At 39.5% G+C, this 19497-nt stretch overlaps 2 protein-coding genes across 15 annotated transcripts in view; one reads left to right on the forward strand and one right to left on the reverse strand.

Annotated features, from left to right (window-relative positions):
* The window catches only part of NEK6 (NIMA related kinase 6), a 109952-nt gene extending 102120 nt beyond the window's left edge, over window positions 1-7832 (forward strand). For all 14 annotated transcript variants that reach the window (XM_065572617.1, XM_065572604.1, XM_065572611.1 and 11 more), the window contains one exon: window positions 5708-7832. In XM_065572617.1, the coding sequence (XP_065428689.1) occupies window positions 5708-5818 (111 nt within the window). In that variant the 3' untranslated portion in view covers window positions 5819-7832. The remainder of the gene's footprint in view (window positions 1-5707) is intronic.
* A 550-nt stretch (window positions 7833-8382) lies between these two features.
* The window catches only part of PSMB7 (proteasome 20S subunit beta 7), a 39545-nt gene continuing 28430 nt past the window's right edge, over window positions 8383-19497 (reverse strand). Inside the window, exons 7-8 of the mRNA XM_005279397.4 lie at window positions 9880-10031; window positions 8383-8605 (exon numbers count right to left, since the gene is read on the reverse strand). Coding sequence (XP_005279454.1) covers window positions 8494-8605; window positions 9880-10031 — 264 coding nt within the window. The 3' untranslated portion in view covers window positions 8383-8493. The remainder of the gene's footprint in view (window positions 8606-9879; window positions 10032-19497) is intronic.

Below are 19497 nucleotides of genomic sequence, written 5' to 3' on the forward strand. Positions count from 1 at the left end.
CTGAAGCCCACCAAATCCATTTCTTGTGGACCTAAATCAGACGGGAAACCAAGTCTCCTGATAAGTGTGTTAATCGCCCTGAAACAACTAGTTCTTTTCCTCCATTTCTTCTTTCAGAAATAGCTGCCTAGTATTTGAAAGGAAGTTGTTAAGGTAATTGAGAGTGTCCAACCAGTTTTTCAGTAGAAGCAGAGCTCCGTGCAGTGAGAGACCAGGTACAGGGGAAATCAAATCCAGGGCAGCTAGCAGACAGTTCATGTGTGTTCCAAGGTTCTTCCCCGGAAGGGGACTGTGATGATGCTCAGAACATCTTTGCTATCGGGTTGCACAACGGCTGCTAGTGTGCCTGGTAGAAATGGGAAGCAACAAACTAAATAGATGCAGCTGATATAGAGAACTCAGCCTGTGTGTGTCGTTCCAGGGATTAGAGAAATATCCCCACCCAGTTTTACATACTCTTGAACTAGTTAGAGGTAACAGGATGTTGGAGGAAGGAAGGAGTTGGAATGTTCATAAAACAAAGGGGGTTGGAAATCAGTTTTGCATATTCAAAAAATGGGGCATCCATACAGTGACTAGCTCTAGTCCTCACCTCCCGTTTGTGTTTGTGGCATACGCCAATCTCCCTGTAAACGCTGTAGAAAGCGGACACAACAAAATAAATGAAACAGGGTTGAGAGCACTTTAATTGGCAACCAGTTCACTTGCACATCCTCTTAAGCTGCTGACATTTGGCTCCCAGGGAAAGGTACCATGCCAGATCTGTGCACAAAGCATTGGGAAACAGTACTAGACAAAACTGAGCAGCTGGGCTCTGGCTCCGGCTCCATTGCACACAGCAGCTTTTGTGAAATGAAGTGTGCACTTCTGGAAACGTCCAGTGTGTGCTGGTTGCAGGGTTATTTCTCCTCTGGATGGATGCAGCTCACTCCCGTAATGTTAATGGGAGTCACAGGCCTGGAGGGGACAGACCCCTAAGCCTGCCAAGCCAGTAGACTTTTTCCCTTAATAAAGACTAGGATTGGCTGCAGGCATTGTTAGTGAAAGAGGCACGTGTGGGAGGTGTCAGTCACTGAGGGGAGACTGAACTCTTAGGGACAGCCGATAATTTCACGTTACTCACCAGAATTTGAGCTTTTGTGTTGAAAGCGTGCCATTTCTCTCCAGCTGGACTAGCATGGTGCTGTCTCCTTGAGCCTGCAGCCAGAGGCTCTGTCTGTGCTAGAGAGCTGAACCATTCCTAACTCAACCGGTGGGATAGAACCAGCTCTGACTCAAATGGTACACACCAGCCACTTCCATTTCAGTACCCTCTGGATACCTAACCCAAAGTGCCTTACGGAAGCAGTGGATTCTGGGAGGTTTCCAAAGGCACCACTGTACTAAGGTGACCAGATGTCCCGATTTTTATAGGGACAGTCCTGATTTTTTGGGGCTTTGTCTTATCTAGGCGCCTATTACCCCCCACCCCGTCCTGATTTTTCACACTTGCTGTCTGGTCACTCTACACGGTAGTCAAAGCAAATGTGCAGTAAGATAAGAATGTACATGTGCAATCAGTTCCCCCACCTCTTCAGGTGAAGGATAACACACACATGCTGCTTTCTTTCAGAGCATCTGTTCTAAGCATTAACCTCCTACCCTGAGTTGTGAGTCAGCAAGTCTGTCACAAACAACTGGTTTATTTCTCAGTTGTCCTGCTGTGTGGGCAAGAAATATAGCCATAATGTCCTGACCATAACAGACTCTAAATGCTGGCCGTCTGGTGTGCACATACCTGGTAGGGTCTCGGCTTTAAGGGGCACTGTGTTCCTGAAGAGACATCAGAGCTTCTGGTTTTCACACAGTTTGCATTCTTGCTAAGCAACCAACTTAAAAAAAAAAAAAAAAAAGGTAAACTGTTCTAGAAAGTGCTGTTTTTCCAGACAGCCTTCATAAAGAGTCATTTCCATTTGCTGTGCTAGTGTAGCATGCACTTCATGATATGCCTGCTGGCAGTAGGAATTAGTGTAAGTTGACAGATGTGTTTCCTGTCTTTACAATTACTGTCTGTTTGCTTCCCTCTGGCACTGCTAAAGAGTGTGTGTAGTATAGTGATACAATCCAGGGTGAGAAGGATGGTTTAAAGCTCAAACGCACGAGGTCCCAGAGAACTAGACTACAGATGGTGTTCATACACTGAACGCTTGACGCAGCCTGAGAGAGGGCTTGGCCTTTGGCTCTGGCTTATTTCACTGTATTAGTTGCTGCTGTTACATGAAGCCATAAAGCTTAATTTTTTTTAGCTGGAACATGAGTATAGTCTGAGCCGTGTTTGCTTTCGTTCTTACGGTCTGAAATACCCAAATGGTGACACTGTCAGAGTGAATGGCCAGGGGTGGGAGCACATGGACTTCCTAAACCAACCAAGCACACAGTGAAGATGGTTCAGGGAGCAGGCCACCGCAATAGTCTATGGGAGAAATCTGCCGTATAAGAGGCCTCAGACAGAGCTTGTTCTAGCAGTAATCATGGCGTCAGAGGACAAAATGGGTGACTTCGTCATTTTGTATTTGAATACACGCACTCTCCTTCCAGAGTGAATGGCTGTTCTACTCGCTCAGATTCAGCCTCAGAGAGTCATTTCTCGAGCCCGCTCTAATATTGTCACTGCCTGTTGGCCTGTGAGCAATGTGAAAAAGCAGCCTGCGTCTCCTCACGCGCTGAGGGTAAGAGCTGAGATGAGGCTGACTGGTCTCTCTTTTGCCCATGCCACGAGGCTGAATGTTTCTCAGTCATCCTTGGGAGCTAATGGCAAAGCTCCCTTTTGCCTCTCTACTACCGATCTTGAAGCTAAGGTTGAGCTCTGCTAATGTGTTACACTGCAGGCTGATTCCTAATCCCATGAATCTCTCACTGACCGCATGCTCAGCTCCAGATAAAATGAATAGGCTTGAGTAGAGAAAAGTGGCCTGCTTTAATAAAGCTCCTTAAAATGAATTGTGGCTTTTTAAAGCTAAGCCATCCAAATATTTTCTCTTGTCGTGATAGACTCCCTCCCTAAAACAGACACCTAGAAATGGCCACGGTTCTCTGAACATCCACTCCATGTGCAGCGGCAGTCAAAAAAAAGCGAACAGAATGCTGGGAATCATTAAGAAAGGGATAGATAATAGGACAGAAAATATCATGTGGCCTCTGTATAAATCCATGGTACGCCCACATCTTGAATACTGTGTGCAGATGTGGTCGCCCTATTTCAAAAAAGATATATTGGAATTGGAAAAGGTTCAGAAAAGGGCAACAAAAATGACTAGGGGTCTGTAACAGCTTCCAGATGAGGAGAGATTAATAAGACTGGGATTTTTCAGCTTGGAAAAGAGACGGCTAATGGGAGATATGATTGAGGTCTATAAAATCATGACTGGTGTAGAGAAGGAAGTGTTGTTTACTACTTCTCATAACATAAGAACTAGGGGTCACCAAATGAAATTAATAGGCAGCAGGTTTAAAACAAATAAAAGGAAGTATTTCTTCACACAACGCACAGTCAACCTGTGGAACTCCTTGCCAGAGGATGTGGTGAAGGTCAAGACCATAACAGGGTTCAGAAAAGAACTAGATAAATTCATGGAGATAGGTCCATCAATGGCTATTAGCCAGGATGGGCAGGAATGGTGTCCCTAGCCTCTGTTTGCCAGAAGCTGGGAATGAGCGACAGGGGATGGATCACTTGATGATCAACTGTTCTGTTCATTCCCTTTGGGGCACCTGGCACTGGCCACTGTCGGAAGACGGGATACTGGGCTAGATGGACTTTTGATCTGAGCCAGTAGGGCCATTCTTATGTTCCAACTCCCCAGTCTGTTTGCTGAAGAGAATTTGATCAAGTCATTTCAAACACTTATTTGTAGTGATTATCGAGGCTTCATCTATGATCCACGTGTAGATAAGAAGGGAAGTTGTATATAGCTCTTGGCATGCTAGGATGGTTGTTGGAGAAAATCTTTGCCTCTCCATCATTCTGAATTCGAGCAGCATAATTTACCCTACCAAAAGGCCGCAGATTGATTTCACATAACTTTCCATTGACTGCTTAGAATGTATTACAATAATAAAGAGGTTGGCATCATCTGAGATTAGTAAAATACCATCCATTTTATAATTCAAGGTACAGGCACATGCTAAGACTTTGATGAGCTGTTATCAGATATAAACAGCATCCACGTTTTTATCCCCAAAAGAGAGAGTCAAAGGGTCCACGGAGTTCACTATAGACTTTACTCATTTTAGTGAGAAGTGATCAGATACTGTGAGTTTATACTGTGGCCATAGGAGAGATGACAAAGCACAACATCCTCCTCTTTCCCTCCACCCCCCAATCGTAGGTAGTAAGGCTACATCAGTACCTGTAGTTGAATCAGTCTGTTTTGGCACTTTTCCCTTGTGGTGTGTCTCCCTTATATAAACACGATCATTGTTCACCCTGTACTACTGTGTTGCCATTCCTTGTGTTGTAATCTGCTTCAGGCCCAGAAAGAATTGTCATTTTACAGGACTTAGCGCCATTCAGAAGTGAAAACCTCAATTGGGTGAATCCAGAAATGCAGCTGAAGCTGTGTGCTTGATGGCTGTACAGTCATGATTTTAATTACCATTAAAATAATTGGCACTGTGGCTACTGGGAGGATGTGAGAAGATCAGAGGCTCAAGGCTTTCTCCCCCCATGCCTCGGGGGTACGAGCAGCTTTCAGTGTCTGTATAATTAAAAGCTACAATCTTTCATGTGTACAATAAAGAGGCTGGGGAGGTAGGGAGACTCTGGTCCTTCTGCATTTTATTACTTATAATCAGGGACCCATCTCTTTTCTCCATTAAGGTCCAGGAGTCAAGAGTGTCATTGTCACGCTGCTGTATCTCGCACAGCTAGTGCTCTATCTTGTGTGTAAGGATCTCAAAGTGCTTTTCAAAACTTAATTCAATCTTGAACTGGCTAACTGCCACTGATTTGCTGCTAGGATGGAATGCAGGATCATTATATAGACGGGTGTCCTGAATAGAACTTCCTTGAATTGAACTCCACAGTTCACTTCCGTTTCTCCATCTTCACCAAGTCGTATCATGTGTCATCTCTGTCAGACTTGCAATTTGGGGCTCATTTTCTGTTCTTTCCTATGCTTTTCCCTTGCATCCAAATCCTGATCATGTCATTCTGTGCCGCCCCCCCCCCCTTATCTTTTCATATCCAGTTTGAGTTCCTTGTCCTCACTGTTAAAGCTCAGTTCTACTCTGCTACTTCATCCCTACTGATGTTTCACCTACTCTGCCTGCCTTATTGAACCCTTCATCACCACCTCCTTCCCATTCATAATTCAGTGTCTCACCTCCTGTACACGGAGCAAACACTCACTCCTCCTTCAGGCACCTGCTCATTGTAGCCATCTTAGAATGTGTCTAAGAAGCCATTACTGAATGCACCAACTTGGTACAGAATATTAGACTTCGGTGCTATAAAGTTAATTGTCTAGTTAGTGACAAGTCATTTTACAGATAGGGAAACTGGACACACACACTGCCTGATTTGCCATGAACATAGCAGGTGGAAAAGAATTCAGGAGTTGACACTCCAGTCCACGGTTCTTTGCATTCAAATAGTCCCTTCCCCTTTCCAAAAAGAAACAGGATGTTACATTATATTTTCATGTGATTTTTTTCCCTTCCTTTTCAGCTACGGGAACTGGTCAGCATGTGCATATACCCTGATCCAGATCAGAGACCTGACATTGGTTATGTGCACCAGATAGCAAAACAGATGCATGTTTGGACCTCCAGCACTTGAATCATCTGCAAACACTCTCTAAGAAAAGCCATCACAGCTTAGTCTTACTTGAATTTTTATTTCTCAGATGAAACCGACCGGTGCCTAGTCAAACTCAAGTGAGAGAGTTGAGCACTCGTAGCAAGATGCTCCATTATATCTGCAGGTTATTTGACAAGGACTCTTACCAGGTGGTCATGCTTTAAAGTGAAGATTCTATGAGGTATTGCAAGCATTTTTTTTTTAAAAAGCCAATAACATGTTACAGATGTAGATCATTTAAGGGTCCTTTCTTAAAACTGTTGTGTGTAATCTAGAATAGATTATATTAACAGGGGTGTCTCATTGAGCCTTTGACACACCCCTTTATCTTAACTGTAATGTGAAATATTGAAATAATTCCTTCAGTGAAATCACTTTATACTAATGTAAGAATTGCAGTAGATTTTGTGTAATTTGTATAACTGCTACTTTGCCTCTTCTGCACATGGTTAATAGCAATTTCAGTTTTTAGTTCATATATTTTTAAAGCATTCAGCTATGTGTTTTTATCCCCTCCTTTGCAAAAACAGGAAGGGGGGACACTTGTTTGAAGATTTTTTTATCTGAAAATGTAGAGTGAATATTTTGCTGATGCATTTATCTGTTAACTTGGTTATAGACAATGAGGTGAGTCTAGCATATACCTGAAAAGCATTGCTTCTACAAGCAATGTATCTTTATAAATGTATTTTCCCCTTTGGCATTAATCTTGTTAGGCTAAAAGTCTATTATAAAACCAGTGTTACTCTAAGCCAATTCTATTTTGGGGACGATACTTTATCAAATCCGATGGTACTTTAGCCATTCATAAATAAAATGTAAGGAAAGCAGTGTTTTCAAAACTTTTTCAAACATAGTAACGACGTTATTTACATTTAGCATGAAATAAGACCAATGCTTTGGGTAATTTTAAATAAGGTTCAGCCCATACCTATTTAACTGTGAAAGCTAATTTATAAAATGTGAATTTTTATAAGAAACTCAAGCTGATTTGAAGGAGATCTCTTGTTTAAAAGACTAATTTTTTTAAAGACCTAAAATTTTTCAGTCAACTAAATTCATTCATTGAATCAATGATTTGTTTCATTAGTGACAATGAAAAGTATTCACTGCTTTAGAAACCAAACTTGCGGATTCACGTTCAAGTGTTTCCATTTCACCTAACTGTTCAGGGGAACTGCTGCACTTAACAGTCTCAAAGGACAACACCCGGGGAACTAAACTTGTACTGTCATAGTGTTTCTTCTGTGTGAGGTAGAGTCCATTACTATAATGTATGTTTGTGGGTGGCAGTTGTTCGTGTTTAAATACAGCCTGTGACAGCTTACTCTTTAAAAAAAATTTTTTTTTAAGGCCTTAGTCTCTTGGAAATAAAATTAGGGTAAGAGGGTTAAATACATGTATATGCTTTGAATGGATTTTTTAAACCTAATTCTCACTACTTAAAGGAAAACTGCAGTGCCCAGTTAAACTAGTCAAAATATTCAGCTAAGATGTTAAACCTCAAGATATTGATTGTTGTGAATGATGCTGGTATCACTTTTATGTAAGATGGCATCTTGCATCTACTTCCTGTTAGGAAGTCCAGGATATTCAACTCAGCATGAGAATGTAGGAGAGAGGCCAGAATGCTCCCTCCATTCCCAATGCTAACATGTTCAGAAATGAACAAGAAGCCAGATTTATTACATTTAAATATAATAAAGATTGTCACCTTTGTACTGCAGGTTTCCTTTAAACTATAGTGGCAACTACACATTCATAGACATAGTTGTGCAATGCCTCTGTTGGTGTAATGTAGAATAAAAGTTCTTTGGCTGTCAAGAAGACTCAAATTACTTGAGTGTTTTGATAAGTCTGGTCACTTCCTTGCTACATAAGATCTATTAGTGCTTATAAGTAAATGTATTTTAAAAGGTAAATTTTTGCAACTGTGCATTTTTAGATAAATAAAACCATGATTTACAAAATAAACAACTTCCTTTGTAAAAAACTATCTATATTTGAGTTCAGTGTTAAGGAATACAGTGTTTTGTTGCAAAATGACTAAGTCTAAAATTGTTCTTGTAGAGTGTTTTTATCCCCCAATATCTGTTTGATGCACAGTGTGAAACTGTCAACTTGTAAGGAAATGGACTAAATCTCAAAGTTACATCAGTTCTGCTGACAAATTCTGCCTTCTAAAAACACATTGTGCTGTTGTACAGGTTAGAGGCTATCCTGACTCTTTGGTAATGGGCTAATTTTTGAGGGAAATACAATGCATAGCTGCTGTTTTCTGTGTTAAAACAGAAGAGAGAGAGAAAAGCCACTGAACTTAGTGGTGGTAGGTTTTTCTGCTAGTCCTATCTTGACTACCCAAAGTACAGGTAGCAGCTGATTACTGACAATGGCGACATCTGTTCTGTGACTCACTCATAACTTACAATGTGACTGTTCAGAGAAAGATCACAATGAGATGGTAAGGGGTTTTTGTTTGGTTCTGTAGGTAAGGAATAGTAAATCAGCCAATCAACAGAGAAAACCAGAAAAAAAACAACAAATTGGTCGGAACCCATTTATTTACTATAAATTGAGGATTTTCATGCAGGAAGGCTTCTAGTATAAACCAGACATGGCTAACATGTAGTGTCACTAGAGTTTAGTCTAATGCTTCACGAAGTGTCCATTGTTTGTACTGTTTCATCCACCACTTCAAGTTCCAGGAGAGCCACATTTTCTGTGAGAACAGCTGTAGTTCCTTTTTCACACCTGTACTTACCATACCTGTTGAAAAGATAATAAATGAAAGTCACAGAGCAGCTCCCCAACATTAGATTCAACGCTAGCGAAATTCTCTTAACAATGGTTTTAAAGACAGCTTCTTTGATATTCACTTTAAGGAAGAGATGAATGGTAAGTTACAGGAATTCTCTCCTGGACTTATATGAACAAGTTCCAGCTCAGTGTCATATCCCATGCAGGTTTATAATGGACAGTTTAACAGCCGAGCTGTGCAGCTCATACTATTCAAGTAGAACTACTATGACTAAGTTTGGAGGATTGCACTGTACCTTTCCCTATTGTTCGCTTTAAAGAACGGTGAATTTTTATTTCCATTCCACTAGTTCGGCAATGGTATGTAAGATTACACAACCACATTACACCTTGTGTAAATATACGTATTGCAAAATCTTTCAACTGCCTGCAGGGGCTGTGACTCACTGATTAGGCAATACAGTGTGCTGGGGTGACTGCATGGTTAGCAGTTAAACTTTCAGCTTGTCTCTTACCCAACTAACTGCAAACACATTTGCTTACTTTGGAATTTCACCACCTCTGTGCCTTGAGTATTCCTAAAAGGTTCTGTCACTTCTCTGAGGCTAATTATGAAAACTGCACTGCAGAATCATACTTAAATAAGGTACAGTGGCTGTATTTAACTAATGTTTTGAAAGTTTAAGTTCAGGGAATTCATATCCATCAGCTGTGGTTTTGAAGGAAGAAAGAGCAACAGCATAAAATGGTTTGTCACATTTGTAGTTTCACACACAATGTGGTGAAAGGAGGGCTATGGGGGGGGATCTCTCTTTTGCTGTGGCCTGTCAAACTAGGGAGCTGGAGAACATAAATAGCACAAAGTTCTAGGTGGTGAAAAGGTCAAGAGAGGGATGTTCCAGGGGAAAGGAGCATTGCTGTCAACCTGCAACATTGGTTCCCCTAAATTCCTTATCTTTTTCCCTTTAGACTGAAGATTTTTGGTTGGGCCAAAGTAAACCATAGACAATTGATAGTCCCTCCCACAATTATTTACAAAAAAATCTCTACAAACTTCTATGTTTTAAAGGAAATACTAGTGATCCAGAGAGTGGTTTAAAATCAGCAACCCCATGCACAGTCTGTTCTCCAAACATGGGTGAAGCCCTTCTTCTCTCTGAAGGCAGGAGCTAATGGTGGTAGACACTGAAAAAGCAATATCAAAATATACTGGGAAGGGTCTGACTGAAATGTCTGGAATGTTAGGGAAAGAGTGGACAATATGCAGCTTCAGAAATACTAACCTTTCGCCTTTTTTGTTGACCACATCATAAGGACGGAGAAAATCCAACTTGTTTTTGCTTATAACACAGAGATCTATGTTACTGCCGGAGCCCAGATCATTGAATATGCCAGCTGAGATGGCATCTCTCACAAGCTGTTTGGCTTCCTCTTCCTGGTGGGAAATAAAATAAAGCTTGTCTAGTTTACTACCTCCTGTAAATGGGGAAAGTGTGCAGCACAGTGTAGTTAGATAGAAAAGTTCTTAAATTGTCATTTCATTTAAATAAAAGGGAAAACTAATCTAATGTACAGAAGGAGCGAAATTATGAATGATCAAATTAAGGGGCTACTTTCTAGAGGTTACTGAAGTGTGATTCAACAGGATCACTTGCCCTATTAACTGAGACAGTACTATCAGATGGAGATGTATATTTCTGTACATGCCCTAAGTAGTCTTAGAAGGATAAAGGTAGAAACACAGGCATCCTCTTTATAATACAGTATTGTGAATCTGAACAATGGTCAGCACTACCCAAAGGGCCAGCTTTCCTATCATTAGCGCCATCATCGGTACATGTCAAACTGACATGTCAGCGTGAACAAATTTTAGAAACGAAAAACCTTAAACTATGAAGGGGAGAAACTGACGTTCATAATGATTTAGTAGCTTCCAGACCTTAAATACATACACGTACCCCTGTAATGCCCAGTGTAAAACACTTGCATACAAATTGCCTGGTAGTTTAGTTAAAGACTGCCTTGAGTAGAGACTATTTAATCATCCTCTATAGTAAGAAAATGATTTGTATGTTTTGTAACATAGCCAACTTGGAATGCAAAATTTATTCTGCTCATCTGAATAGCTGCATTACAGGGGAGCTTTGATCTGCACTGCATCATAGCTAACTAATGTTTTCAGATGCCAGTGTAGTGCATGGGAGAAGAGTATTAAAAGAAACATTGAGAAACACAATTTGAAAATATAAAATTTATAGCAGGAATGGGAGTATGGCCACTTTTATATAAATCCAAGTAAAGTGTGTGTTTGTAAATTTTAAAATTTACTATTTGTAAATACTGATTGTTACAATGTTTCAATTTAAATAGACTAACTACTAATATGAAATGAACATGTAATACATTTATACTTTTGTCAATAGTACAGACACTACTGTGCAGTTTCATTAACTAGTTCGGAGTTAATAAAGCAGCAAAATTCTACTCAGCTCTAGACTAGGATATTCTAGGAAAGGAAAGATATGCTGCTTGTTTCAAGTCAGGGAAAACCTCTATCTAAGGAAAATTCCTATTATGGCTAAAATTATGCACTACTTTTTTAGTCCTGAATAAGTTTACAAATGTGTATTTGAGATACAAACATACCCCTTTGCATAGGATTTCTAATGCTCAAAGAGTTTGTTACTCTTTAAAGCATGCATATGTTCTTGAAATACACACCATACAGACACCTGGCTTATACAGTTTCTCAGAGGAAATTTGAATTGTTCTGTATTTAATGGAAATTACCTTTCAGAGAGACTGCAGTAAGTTCCATGCATCAGCCCAATGCTTGCCCAGTGCTCTAAGCAACAACCCCCTGCCCCAGAGAGCACATTACAATAAAATCTATTTAATTGTATACACAACTACAACACAACCCTTCATTGAATAACTCTGGTATAACTGGCCTCAAACTATGCATTCTGTACAGCAAGTTACAGCCTGAAAAGATTCGCATAATTGTAGCTTCGCTGTAGCAGAAAGGGAAAGCCTATTAGAGCTACATTAGCTCCCTCTACAGACTCAGCAAGGGAAAGAATTAGGTTTCATTTCAAATGCAACACCTAACTGACAATCCCTGAGGAGATTCAGGGATGTTGCAAACAATTTTGGAAGCCATTAGGTATTGTGAGACAAAGGAGAAGCCGCAACTTCACATTGTAACTGAACATACTGCATTAAAATTGTATTGAGGTGACAAAGGTTATATTACTGGTAGAGTGGTTCATCAGCATGTTTCATATATATCCAGCAGGATCTGGAAAAGGCTCACAGTTGGAAAAAATGCAATCCCTAGCTGAAACTTAACAGATGTCTCATGGCTCACCACCTCTGCCATTCATGATCACAAAACATCCCTGTAGCAACTACTTTAAAAGATAATAGTAGGAACGTTATATATAATGTTTCCTTATTCCGACCTGTTAGATCACATTTAACAAGCCAGCTCTCTTCAAATCACAATTTAGGACCCACTGTTCCCTCATGCTTCAGGGGGAAAAAAAGTAGACTAAATACCCCCCCCCCCCCCCCCCCACACACACACACACACCATAACACCACAAGCGGCTGTCCTACTAATGCTCACTTATTTAGGAAAAGCCACATATAAATGTCAAATCCATAAATCACAACTCTGGGAACCAAAAGAGCAACTGATTGGCTTTAAAGTCAAAGAGATTTTTAAAAACCCATAAAAAAGATCCAGGTACGATTCCAAGACTGACAGTGGTCTCTGAAAGACCAAATGGTCCTCAGAAATTAGAGACAATCACTGAAGCCACTTCTAAAAGATGTTCCCTCATTTGGGCTGACTTTAAAATTGATTTTACATTTTTTTGTTTGTTTCCTTCCATTCCAGGACTGGTCCCCTCTAATCACTCTAAACTGTAACTGGAAAGATTAAGCCACTCCAGACACTGTTGGGATGAGATGATGGAGCCTGGTTTTTGTTTAAAAATACCTGGAGGCTGCCTTGTTAATTATTGCTTGGTGGCTGACCCTTGGAAATTGTTCACTCCCCCCCACCCCCCATCCTCAGAAGTCATTCCTGGGGAGAGGAGAAGAGTTTGCAAGTGTCACCTGGGCAGCAAAAATTCATCTGACCATTGATAATCAGCTGGTAATGGATAGGTTTCTTGCCCAATACCAATTGTGGCATAAATTCAATGCTACTTGGTACAAATGGGCTGGATACACCAGTGTATTAAAAACAAAAAAACACCCAGATACTAAAATACCCACTCATGAGGAAATGAGGCAAAACGTGATTTTTAGGTATTAAACACAAACAATTTAATCTCCTGCAGCAATATACTAAACCTTAAGGCAGTAGTTCCCAAACTTTAACAACCTGTGAACCCCTTTCACTAAAATGTCAAGTCTCACAACCCTCTCTTAAAAATGAATATTTCCAGGGATTTTCTCCTTTACCGGAGTATAAATGATAAAAGCAATGCTCTTGGAAATGTACAATTTGTTTTTATGACCTGCTTATTACACACTGTTATGAAAACAGCAACACGCTTCCAAGACCTCACTTTTGTAGCTTGTATCACTTTGAATAAGCCTGTTATAAGACAAGATTCCATCAAGGAGTATCAGATGTGAAACAGCATGAAGGTATTTAAGAAGCCAACTCAAAGAGTTCCTCCTACACAAGCAATCAGGTCTTGAGCAGTCCAGGCAAACAACGCATGTTACAAGAAAGCTTAAAGTTGCTTTTAAAATTATTATGAAGAACAAGACTAGCTGCCTATTTAATTTTAAAAACAGCAAAAAGTATCCACCTCCCTTTCCATTGCTTATAAGGAGTCTTGAAGTTTAAATCTCCTCAGTGTGATAGGTATGCTTGCTTTTATCTGCTTAGCTCGTGGAAGTCCAGGGCCTCCGGGGCCCCTAGGGACAGCTCTGTCCGCCATTAGGGAATTTTTTTCCTGAGAATCCCCTGTAACATTCGCGAACCCCAGTTTGGGAACCACTGCCTTAAGGAAACAAAAGACAAAGTACTATCTTCTCAATGACCAAATAATACTTATAGTAATACATTATGTAAATTTATACTCATCAAGGGGAAAACATTACTTAAGACCCAGTCCTGCAGGCTCTACTCTATCAGAAATTTTACATAAGTGCTGGTGCTAGGATTAACTTTAACTGGACTTTTGTCTGAGTAGCACTGCAGGATTGGGCTCTTTGGTGTGTAAATCTCACCATCTGAAGTTGCTATAATTAAACATCCAAGTATACTGTTATAACCCCCTCCCGCCCCCACTTTTATAATTTACTTCCAATGCATAAGATCAAGGAACGTTTTTAAAAAAATTATTATTCTCTGACTTGAACATAACATGTTAATTCAAACTTCAATTTCACAAAGCAATACTAAAAACCAGGACTCTAATACACATATAGGGAAATTCCAAGTCACCGTTTTATCCTTCACTCACCAAGGTGGTGGTTAGTTATTGCAGACATGTCCAACCCTATGGCGACGTCGAGTTAAACATGATGTACAACCAAGGCACAATGGGGCAACTGAAATCTGAGTCTCCAAAGTTACCAGTTTTATCCAAGCTCTTAATAATTCTTGTAGCAGTTTGAATATCTAACGTGCCATCATTAGAGATCGGGAATGCACTGGCACATTAGCTTTCAAAGCTGCTTTTGGTAAATGCAGCTCTGCTCACTTCATGTAAAGCCTTGAAACTTTTTTTTTTTTTTTTTTAACTCCCGCCCCAGGAAATACTGATCCTTAGGGGGTGTGTGCTTGTCCTAGATGTTTTCAGATTCAAGCGGCAGCTGCACAAGCGCCAGGATTCAAGTGCAGCTGAAGAGGATCCCCACAGTAGCTCAGCCACAATCATGTCTGTACCCAAGGCAGACTTTACATTCTCCAGTGACCCTCCATACAAGAGCTTGTTATTAGCAGTATTCATATTCTCACAGCTTAATTATGACATTGACCAAGAGGTCTGTACTCAGCCCCAGAAACAGTGCGCTTTCTTACTTCACTCCCATTTTATCAGACGAAATCTTTTAAAATAGATTCAACTGCACTTTGTGCAGATTCACCCAGGGGAACAAACCAGCAAAGCCACATAAAAAAATTTCGGCACATCACTTCAGTGTTTTGGGGTAGTGAATGAGGGTTTTTTTTCATTTGGTAAAAGAATAATTTCATTAATTAGAATCCTATGACAGGAACATTTTAGTACTGTCTATGGAAATGAACATAGTAAACCAAATAAAATTACACTTTTTTGGTTACCTGGAAGTTTACCACTATTTTAAATGAATCCTTTTGTACACGTTTTAAACAAACTCAAATGAAATTTAAACTAAGGAATACATTATAGGCCACAGGTTAAGGATAATGTATCCACTTTAGTTCTCTCTGGCAATAGATTAGGCCTTTTCTATTTGAATGTAAAAACTGTGCTGTTTTAAATCTTCCTTCAGCGTCACCTCAGTCTCTTGGGTAAAAAAGCATTTTTTTGTTTTTAAAATGCACCATGTGTGTCACTCTGTTAGCAAAATATTCTTAAACCCAAAGTAACTGTTAGACCAAAACAGTCTCTATTTGGTAGATGCCTGTTATAATTAAGATCCTCACAGCATATTAAATACTACAGGACCATAATTTGACCAGTCTATTTAATTAAATCTAACATGTAATTAAACAGCACCCAAATGTGACAAATATCTTTCCCAGCCTTTCATAATTTAAAAAGACGACCAAAATGCCCTTGTAAAAACGGGTTTAAAAAGCCTGTTCCTGTGTAGGGACCCTGCATACAAAGGAGTGAGATTTTATGGTCCGAAAATAGGGGGTTATAATGAAAGTGCTGACACAGTCTTAACTACAGTGGCATGAATGAGTCACTGTAATAATTAATCTGAAAAACCCCTAAAAGTTCAGAGTATATAAAAGGAACACTTCCTACTTTATGGTTGGAAAGACCAAGTTAACTGGGAATATCATTCTCCCGGGTCTACACTGCTTCTTAAATGAGATTACAGTAAGAGTGATGTACTGTAATACAAGTCAGCTGTGACAAGCAGCACTTTATAGAGCTATCTGTTTGTCTCCATCACTACATCACACAATGTGTCCCAGGACTCCAATGTGCAACTCCATTTACCACTGCATGACAAATGGGCAGCACTTGTAAAAGGCACAAAGAGGTCCAGATCAGCCATGTAATGGTCACCACAGCTGTACCATAGTGCTTGAAGGGAACAAAACAGAACCCCAAGTTCATTAAACTGACCAGTAATGGATCTTTCAAAACGTGCCTTAGGAATACTACAGTAAAGGCTAAAATAAATAACTCAGCATGGAAGGCTAATCTAAAATGGTGTTTGATAAATTATTTATAACTTAGACAATTGTCTGCATTTAATATTGGAGCTACTAGTAGCATCTTTAAAAGATGATTTATGTGTTGTAATGCCATTAAACTTTATATTGGCCCACTGCTAGCTATAAAGTCTGCTGAGATTTAGAGAATGAGTTTTAAACTGTCACTGTAACATCATAGTAGATGGAGACTGTATTAAATCTTTACTTTAAACCTGCTATCTGGAGAGTTGCATTTTGTAGACACTCAAAAACTGATAGATTACCTCTCTACATCTGCTATAGTGCAAGTTCCAAATAGCAAGTATAAGGAACTTTTCCATATTACTCTTTTATATAGCTTGAATCGAATTTCTCTTCACACTTAAATGATTTTCAGATTTTGAATACAACCTTTTCTATGGAGCATGTTGGTTATGTCTACATCCAATTAATCCTATTTTTTGCTAAAAGCTTTTAAGAAAAATTGTATCACTTAAGCCTACTGCTGTCTCAAACAAATGCAGCTGTTTAGAGAATATTATTTCCCTGATGTTTTGGGAACTTGACAAGCAATTCATACAGGAGACCTCTTTTTTTTTTCTCCAACAGATTTATATATTGTACAGAGATTTTTTTTAATTAGTTATTTAGATTATCACCAAACTGGAATGAATTTGTGTCTAGTAGATAACCAGCAATATCCTATTTTGATATTTAGCATATACGTAAATAAATAAAATGCTCTAACAAGTTTAGCGTTTCATCACAAATCTGAAGAATCAGTATGCGGTACATTTATACTGGGTAGAAGAATTTTTGAAAATATCATGGTGATACTTTTGCACCGGGGTGAAATTTGTTCCATGTCCTTCCTGTACTGAAAAAGTAAAATATACAAACTACTTTAAGTGAGACTCTGAGGAGTGAGGAAGAGTATTGGGAGCCCAAGGACAGAGACATAGTAAAAAAATCTATAAAAAAGGCCTGGGAGTTAGGAAAACAATACCTCTTGAAGGACATAAGTGCCTACAGAAGGATAATTAGACTTTGGAAGTGTAATCAGCAGACTGCTGTATGTGAAAGTGTGGCTATGCCTGTCTGCTGGGAGAAATTGTGTTGGAGATCAATATGGGACTGGAAGCAACACTAAAATCTTTTGGGAAAGTCCAAGGAGACAGTGGAACTAAGATGACAGCTCTGATGCAAAGCATTTTTACTAATTTTTTTAAAGAGAGGGTTGAAAGCCAACCATTTAGTCTGGAATGAATCTGTTTGGCTACATTTTAAACTTGAACTGAGGGGGGAGGTGCTGGGGTATAAAATCTTAATAGCTCAGACTGTTTGAAAGTCCCAATCACCGAGCTTCCCATCCGATGGAGTTTAGGTGATGAATGTCATAGGCAGATGAATGCTTTACAAATACAGAAAAATATTGTTATGAAGTTATCGTACTGGATCTCCGAATCAAAAGACTGTGCTTTGTTTTCATCTCACTTTGTTTAGGTAAAGTGAGTGCCTGTGAATGACCACTTGGGAATTGTTAAGTTTAATTGAACTGCACCTGGTGCTGACTGTGGGGAGTTATTGACATTGCCTTCACATCATGTTTTGTTGCCTTTTCTTTCCCCACCATCTTTTGTACATGCTCTAAAGGGTCATGAAGGAGCTGCTAGGGGCAGAGAGTGGAGAGAAACCCTATAGTTTCAACAGTGCAAGATGGGGCTATTGCTGAATAAGCACATCTGGAGCAGGTGGGAGTGAAAATGGGGCTTATTGAACACCTGAAAAAAAACAAGCTCAACTTAGCACACAACTGATCACAGTCTGAAACGTTTAACAGAACGAGAGGTTCAAAGGGGAGATGTTCAAAGTGGCCTCAACAAGTGTAGAGGGATTCTGGAGACCAGACTCTAGGAGGTTAAGTTGCAGCTAAGAAATTAACAAAAGTAAAAAAGCAGAAGGCAAAGAGGATGTTAATTCTGTGACTGCACTGGGATGACAAGGGGAGTAAGGGGTTGGACCATAAAGTGATACAACATCCAGATATTCTGGAATACATCACTCTCACTGTAAATGAACGAGAAGAGGGACACCGTAAACAGCTCTGCTTGTCATGATTAGTCTAATGCCACAAAGACAGGCACGGGAGGAATGACAACAGAGCACAGAGGGGAAGTGGAATTTCTTTAAAGAGAATTACTGTATATTTAATGTGAAAAAATACTGCACTCAAATCTGCTAGAGTGGTTTAAAGTCAGAGCACATTAAAATAACTGTTAAAGTTACCATTAAAAGAGCAGTTGAAATAATTACAAAAAGCACATAGTAAGAAAGGAAAAGCAGCAGTGAAGAAAAGGTGGTCAGTGAAGCTCTTGAGACCATGAGATCTCTCACTGCAAGATTAGTTTGTGGACATGGGGGAAAAAACAAAGATTTAATGCATTTTCTGCTTCTGTATTCAAAATGGTGCTTACATGGGGCAGACAAGTGCCAGAAACAGTCATTAGTTTCCTAGAGTGTATAGAAGAAAGACTGAAGGAAATTAGGGTAATGCCAGAATAGATGATCAAGAAACTAGGACAGGTGAAAATACATATATTGGACTTCAACTACTATTGTAACTCTGTAGTTGTATAATTCAAAGATGGGGTGTTCACTGCCACTGGCAGCCCACAAAATCATTCCCAGAACTGAGGCCCACCTGCACAGGGATAAAGATGAAGCCTTCCAATCAGAGCTGAATTTCTCCCATACAGAATTCTGGAACTTTGTGGTTCGTGACGGCATGTGTTTTTCTTAGGGCAAGGGTCTTCTGAATCCACACAAGGGTTTTCCTTAGCTGTAGTAGATAGACTTTAAAAAGTGTAGGACATAAAGAAACCTACAAACACTCCAGCTGACGGGAGACTAATGGTGAATGAAGAGATCAAACTAAGATTTTTCATATTTTGGATCAAGCTACTGCAACTATTGCTTTATTTTCCAATCCAGCTTGCAGCCTTTAATTAGGAACAAATTTGAAAAACTCCAAATTCTGAAGCATTACCACTTACATTGAGACTCCTTTCTACAAATCTGTGTATCTTGTTCACATACCCCACTGTGAAAATCTCTCAATTTTTGTTCAAAGCTCTGAGTGTAAGAAGCTCAAAAAAATGGTAATTATTAGACTTGATTCCTTTGGAAAATTACTACTTATTGGAACGCTGGGTCACACGGTGTATTTGGAGCGATACATTTCTTATAAAATAAAAAGCTATCCTAGTTTTTCTGCAAGCTTTTAAAATTATTCTTGTCATTTTTAGGGTTACCTGTTTTTTGTTTTTTTAACAACGTGTGTGGCTGTTTTTCAGCCTAGTCCTAGCCAACACTAACACTTATCTCTCTGCTTAAGAAGATTAACAGTCATTGCTGCTGGTTGATGTGGCTACTATCACCCATATCGTAAGTCACCACTATGACACACCAATTAACGTTTAGATATCCAAACACCTTTAAAAAGGGACACTGCCTT

This window comes from Chrysemys picta, chromosome 18 (assembly GCF_011386835.1).
Source record: "Chrysemys picta bellii isolate R12L10 chromosome 18, ASM1138683v2, whole genome shotgun sequence".
Lineage (NCBI taxonomy): Eukaryota > Metazoa > Chordata > Testudines > Emydidae > Chrysemys > Chrysemys picta.